Source organism: Pinus tabuliformis, chromosome 7, assembly GCF_031772625.1.
Source record: "Pinus tabuliformis cultivar Carrire ecotype Pingquan chromosome 7, CPIR1, whole genome shotgun sequence".
Taxonomy (NCBI): Eukaryota; Viridiplantae; Streptophyta; class Pinopsida; order Pinales; family Pinaceae; genus Pinus; species Pinus tabuliformis.
Window position 1 is genome coordinate 945,679,750 of NC_142293.1, and position 6,866 is coordinate 945,686,615.

General features: G+C 40.2%; 1 protein-coding gene across 1 annotated transcript; it reads right to left on the reverse strand.

The window, feature by feature from the left end:
* Positions 1–372: 372 nt before the first annotated feature.
* LOC149250744 (indole-3-acetate O-methyltransferase 1-like) lies at positions 373–1,842 on the reverse strand. Its single transcript, XM_089453737.1, has 4 exons — positions 1,753–1,842; positions 1,204–1,659; positions 821–1,087; positions 373–741 (listed from the first exon to the last, which is right to left on the reverse strand). Exons 1-4 carry the CDS (start codon positions 1,840–1,842, stop codon positions 373–375), a joined length of 1,182 nt encoding a protein of 393 aa, XP_089309863.1.
* Positions 1,843–6,866: the final 5,024 nt, after the last annotated feature.

Genomic DNA, 6,866 nt, shown 5'->3' on the forward strand with positions numbered 1-6,866 from the left:
GGTAATTTTGTCTCTTCATATAAATGCTTGATATGTCAATTACATAAATAGATATATCGTCGTTTTTTATGGAATTGTTTCTAAAATACAACTAGCTCTGATGCTGCATGTGACAGTGCATCATGCAGCTTAATACCAAGCGACATTCCAAATCTGAAAATAGCATTATCGTGAGAATTAAACGATGCATTTACCACTGTATTTAACTGCTCTGTCTGCTCAAAATTATAAATACAACCTAACAGCTTAACTATTTTTTTGTATTACAAGTAGATCAAACGGTAATGTACATATTTAACTATTTCATACGTTTTTATTATTATTTCAGATATGTGCATAAAAGGTAACTGCAAGTTGCCACGGAAGTTTGAGTCAAGCTCCTTTGCGAACAAGAAATGCAACAACCAGGTCGAGTGTATTGGGCGAGTACTCTTCATAATTCGCAGCGGCTCTGTTAGCAAACCTGGAGAAAAACTCGTCTACCAGATGTTCATCCGCCCCCAAGTGAGTGGCCACAATATTCTCAAACATTGCTCTGTAAAAGTTCCCTACAGTTCTCCCAAACATGGCTTCTTCTCCTTCTCTAACCTCGCAAAGTGGATGCAAGGGAAAACCCTTCAGAAACCTCATGCTCGCTATTTCAAACGAGTTCTCCGTCTTTACTATACTCTGAAACTCCTCCACACTTGGATCGTAGAATGGAATGTTGAAGGAGTCCAGTTTCTCCTCCTCAATCAAACCCTGCCATTCCAACTCGATCACATATCGAATATATTCAAAACTAATTATGACATATATATATATGAATAATGTAATTTACCTCATTCACCAGCTCCTTAAATGCAGCTTCCATGTAATGAGCGCAAGCTGAGAACCCGCGTTGTTCCATTGCGTCCCCAGAACTACGTCCCACCAGAGCAATGAACATGCATCCTCCGGGAATAATCTCTTCGGCTCTGGCTTCTAAGAAGGCTGTGAAATCTTGTCTGAATTGGTTGAGGTAGGCATTGGCCACTGCATCGCTAGATATGTAGACATGTCCACTGTTCCAAACAGGAGAATTTCTGTCCTGGACGCTAGCTGGAACCTGAAATGGGAATCCATTATTTTGTTACAGTTGAATCGAAAAAAAAAAATGTATAGATTTTTCGAATATTTTGAAATATAATGGACAGGATCGAAGTCAAAAGTTATTTCACTTACTTGGGAAAGCCAATGCAGGCTGACCGAGGAATGGCAGAAATGGAGGGACTGCCGTGGGAAAAGGCGTCCATAATGCGAGCCTGACACCGCTGCTGCGAAGTAAAATCTTCTGGCAGGAGGCTTTCGCTCACCATGGGCCGCTGCTGCTACTGCTTTTGCATCACCCACACTCATGTCACCTGCTAGGAATGGAGGCAATGTCCGGAACAATGTATTGAAATCATTGGAGGGAAGATCGCCGAAGTAAAGCTGGAACTCTGGCACATCCATGGAATGGCGAGTGAAAGTTGATTTGATAGCTGTGACAATGGTGTCGGCTGCAAGAAAAGTATTCATCCCCGTCGCACACCCCAAGTCCGCAATACGAAACACTGCAGCTCCAGTGTTCATGATAGTTCTGAGGTTCTGGGAGATCCCATGCTCTAGAATGGGTTTAAGAGCCTCCAGCATTTTTAACTGTGCGTCATTGCAGTGAAATGGGTATAAGTGAATCAACTGAATCATTCTCTTAAATGAAAAGAAAACATAAAAATCCAACCATGGAATTACCTGGACAGATGGAGAATTGTATGCATAACTTGAATCTCCGCTTCCACCCTTCATGCAGAGCACATTCTCGAGGGGTTTCACGGTCTCCATTGGATACAGGAGAGAATATGGCTTCCTTGGATGGAAAATACGCAGAGAGCTCAACCTCCTTCCAAACTCTAGATCATAGAGCTTGAGAGGTGTGCCTAACGCTCTCTTTATCACCTTTTCTATTTGCTCCGGTAATTTAGGTGGCCCAGCTGTCCTGCTCTCTTTATCGCCTTTTCTATTTGCTCCGATAATTTAGCTGGCCCAGCTGTCCTGTAAATCGCAGAAGATTTATTTAGTAATTTTCAGAAATGTCAGACTGCATGCCGCTGAATATGCTCAGCGATCAATCATTGATGACACCAGTGAGAATTATATTTAAAAGGTGGGGTATAGTTTATATTTACTTTTTAATAAGTTATGGATTTAGGGAGCCATCTTCCAAGGTAACAAAACTCCCTGGAAGACTGAATTCTGAAGTGCCTTCAACCATTCAAAGAGGAATTATGAACTCTGGATATAGTTTTGAAATGTTACATATTTTTTAATCTTTTTGCTTAAATGTTTAAATAATTGGATAAATAAACAAATATAAATAACGTTAAACGATCAAAATGCTTCACTTCTTTGATATTAATCAAATTCTTAAGATATTAAAAAGTCTGCCATCATTAAAAAAAGAATGGTGCCTCTTCCAATCGCTGACGCTTGGAATAAGAAAAATGCGAAAAATTTGAAAATAGTGTGAACTATAAAAATTGAAAATTGTATAAACTACAAAATGACAACAACTGATTTGCACACGAAAGCTTTTTAGATATAGAAATAAACGATGAAAATTCCCAGAAAATGTAAACTGTATATGCTGAGTAGTATGGATTCAGTATGGAAACTACGAAAACGCATATAAAAGCAAATACAAACTAAAAAAACGCATATAAAAGCAATAAATCAAATCAGAATGCAAAATTTCAAGCTCCAGATGGGCAGGCATCACCGATTTCAATTTCAAGCAGAAATTGTAAAGCAGTAAGTCAAATTGAAACAAAATGATCTATATGTAGACAAAGAGATGGTTGTGAAGTTAGTGATTGCTAAATTTTGCAGTCAGTATTGTTTTTTTCCAATAAATTATGTCAACGTCAAGTTAACGTGGCTACTTTGCTTCTGCTCTAGTGTTCACGTTCGATAGCTTTGATGCAGGCAGCATGTTTTAGGTTCTTGATGCTTTCAACTGGTGAAAAAACTAGGAAAATTATTATTGTAGTGTAGAGTGGTTTTGAAATGTTCGCTTTCTTTCGGGAACCACTTTGTAGTTGTTGGAACCTAGAAATGCCATTGCAAACTCCTAAGAACAACCAATGCTTCTATCCTTCAACCACATATCTTATGTGCAAAATATGTGAGATAAAATAGCTATCAATCTCCTTTAAAAAATGCTTCTACCTTTATGTATCTCGCAAAAATATACTTTTCCACTATCTTATAACAAGAAAGGAAAGGTTAGAGACGCAATTCGTTGTTTGCAAATGCATTTTTGCTGTAAAACACTTTATGTGGCACTGAAGAACAGTTTCTTATTATGTCCAAGAAAGCATAGGTGTTATATGATGCAAGCAAGGAATTTTCTGGAATATGAAAAAAGAGAGTTTTATATTGAGGAGATCCCTAAAATTTGGAGTGATGTCACATGTGGTTGCTAAAGAATTTTTCGAATTTCCTTTGTCACATTGAAGGAAAGTTGGGGAAAGTGTGATGTGTTAGATTAAATAATATTTTTTTTGTGATGCAATATGGGTGGGAAAGGAAAGTTAGGAGAAATGTCATATGTCATGTCTAATTTTTATTTTTATTTTTGTGATATGCAATATGTTGTGATGAAGGAAAAGTTTAGAATAAAATTTTATAGGGAACACAACTTTCACTGATGTAACATGTGTTGGAAGAATCACCGCACCTCTATGGAATCCGTAATTTCCACCCTAGGGATCCTAGTTACTGGTTTGTAACGTTTACCAACACCTGCCGGTTTTGGTGTAACGACAAACCTCCACATGGTATCAGAGCCCACAGGTTGTTAAATAAAAGGCGCACGAGTACTTTATTTTGCAGGTATTACAGCTTGGAGATCGAAGATTGACAGAAAAATGGAGTTTCCCAAAACATCGATCCTAACACCGTACAACTATCATGAATGGAAGGACCAAATGGCTCGATAACTTCGTCAAAAAGGGTTGTACAGGATTACCATGGCTGCAGAATTGGAACCCACTTCAGCCATAGAGAAATCCAATTACCTCAACCGCATGGATGAGGCCCACAGATCCATATGAATGTGCATCTCCTCAGAGTTGCTGTTTCATCTATATGCCTGCAATACTCCCAATGAGATTTGGAAAACGGTTTAAGAACTCTACGAGAAATAGGATGAGATGAAAGGACATCTGCTCGAAGTGGATCTGCTGTCATTAGATCCACGGAACTATGACAGAATTCAAGACTTCTTCACCAAATACAATGATCTATTGCTGCAACTCAAGGGTTGTGGAATTGACAAATGAAAGGAGGAGAGTCGCCAAGTTCTCTCTATTATGTCAAAGCTCGGACCGGAATACTCAGTCTTTTTGTCTACATTTCATTCAGTAAGGCTCGCAACAGGGAAATCCTACAGTATGCCTTCTCTCAAAGAGTTCATGGAGTCCCTTACTTTTGAGCAAGATAAACTCATTGGCATGGGGAAAATCAAACCTCCAAAAGCGCATGCACTCGCTATGCATGATGGCAGCCACAATAAAAATCACAGATCTGATTCAAATAAGAAAAAAGACAAGGGAAAAACGCATTCCCATCCAAAGAAGGAAGGGTACACCAAGCCCTTCAATGACTCCTTTGGCTTCAGAAATGAGAAAGGGAAGAAAGGAGACAAATGCACCTACTGTCACCGAGGATTCCATCTAGAATCCTCCTGCATGAAGAAACAAATTGGCCAAATGGTAGAAATCCTTCAGAAGCACAACCTTGGGGACCACATCCCTCAGGGCACCGAGAAGAAAACTAAGGATCCATCACACAGGAAAGGTAAAAGTTTTCATGCTTTAGTTGCAATTAATTCTTCCCCTGATGCATGGATTATAGATTCTGGTGCATCACATCATATGGTTGCTGCAAGGGAAGTCTATTCCTCTTTGGATGCATGCAAAGGACCTCCCATCCTCATGGGAGATGACTCAGCTATTGAGGTCACTAAAAAAGGTAGAGTGGAACTTTTACACAAAAGCTTTGAAGATGTGCTTCATGTTCCAAAAATTTTAGTAAACATGCTTTCAATTTATCAAATCACTCATTCCGGCATCAGAAAGAGAGTGGAATTCACTCCAGATGCAGTGAACATATACGACCTACATAGTAGCTCCAAAATTGCAACCGGTGAGGTAAACAATGGAGCCAGACTGTATACATTTTCTGAATTTATTGAATCTGAATCCTCCTTATTGCTTACACATGTTGATGATAATAGTAGGCTTTGGCACGAGAGATTTGGTCACTTAAATTACAGGTATATGTAGCAGCTAAGCAAGCATGATATGGTGGAAGGCTTGCCAAATATCAGTTTCTCCAAAGGAGTTTGTGAAGGGTGTGTCCTTGGCAAACATCCTAGAGAAAAGTTCGACACCAGCGAGACTCACAGAGCATCCTCTCCTCTAGATCTGATCCATAGTGATCTCATGGGGCCTTTTCCTCATCCTTCCATCAACAAAGCAAGGTATGTTCTTATATTTATTGATGATTTCTCATGGTATACTTGGGTGTATCTTCTCATGGACAAATCTGAAGTTTTTGCGCACTTTGAAGATTTCAAAGCACTAGTTGAGACACAGTCAAAGAGAAAGATCAAAACCCTCCATACAGACAATGGCAGAGAATATGTTAACACAACACTTCAGAACCTTTGCCTTGAGTCTGGCATACAGTTGCAGTACATAGTTCCATACACTCGACAGTAGAACGAAGTCGCTGAGAGAAAGAACCAGTCTCTCAAAGAGATGGCTTCCTACATGTTGCATGCTAAATCATTGCCTCATAAGCTATGGGTTGAAGCACTTAATTGTGCTAACTACATCCAGAACAGATCTTCTCATAGGTCTATCAAGGATCAAACCCCCTTTGAGGTTTGGAGCAACACTAAACCAAAGTTCACCCACTTTTGTGTTTTCAGCTCCCGAGCATGGGCTAGGATCCCCTCTGAAAAGAGGAAAGCTCTTGATCCACAAAGCATTGAGTGCATCTTTGTTGGATACCTTGATGGTGTGAAGGGATACTGACTCCTAATTTCCTCTACGGACAAGCTCATCATTGAGCGAAGTGTCAAATTTGAAGAAAGTCTCTCGCATGCACCTCAATTGCCACATGTAGACACCTTTTATCTACCTCATGCCCGAGATGATGACTCAATACACTCAAATGTAGATACAGAGCATGCAGATGTCACGGTAGAGCATGCAAATGCAAAGACAGAGTCTTCAGATACAAATCCAGTGCATGCATATGATGATCCACATCCAAGCCCAGATCGGGCTTCTAGCAGTGAATCAACTTCCCTTGTCATAAATCATAGAACAAGGAGCTTAGGTGAGATATATGCACAAGACCACCTAGCTACTAGAAATGGTCTTGTGGGGGATAATTCTAATCCGCGGAGGACTAGCTCAGAGTTTATTGAGCCTCCTCTTGCCCTCACTGCCTGAACCAATGCCATCCTAGCATTGTCATTTGGTTCAGTGTTCTTATCCGCAGCCTTATGCTGAGGCTGTTGGGCATCCATCTTGGGAGTCCGCCATGCAGGAGGAGTATAACTCTCTCCTCAAGAACCAGACCTAGGATCTGGTCCCCCTTCCTTCAGGAAGGAAACTTGTCCAATGCAAATGGGTCTACAGAACCAAGAGTGCTACAGATGGGCAAATCACCAGACACAAAGCTAGGCTAGTAGCCAAAGGCTTCCAACAAGTGCATGGCATTAATTATGATGAGACTTTGCTCCAATAACAAAAATGGATTCCATACACCTTGCACTTGCCATTGCGGTTGCC

What these genes read in the sequence shown, in the direction of transcription:
- LOC149250744 (XM_089453737.1), bottom strand. Translation starts at nt 1,842, where the DNA reads ATGGAGACCGTGAAACCCCTCGAGAATGTGCTCTGCATGAAGGGTGGA. An exon ending in ACAATTCTCCATCTGTCCAG is followed by an intron (nt 1,660 to 1,752) that starts GTAATTCCATGG and finishes AATGACGCACAG; the next exon opens with TTAAAAATGCTGGAGGCTCT. An exon ending in TTAAGGAGCTGGTGAATGAG is followed by an intron (nt 742 to 820) that starts GTAAATTACATT and finishes TTGGAATGGCAG; the next exon opens with GGTTTGATTGAGGAGGAGAA.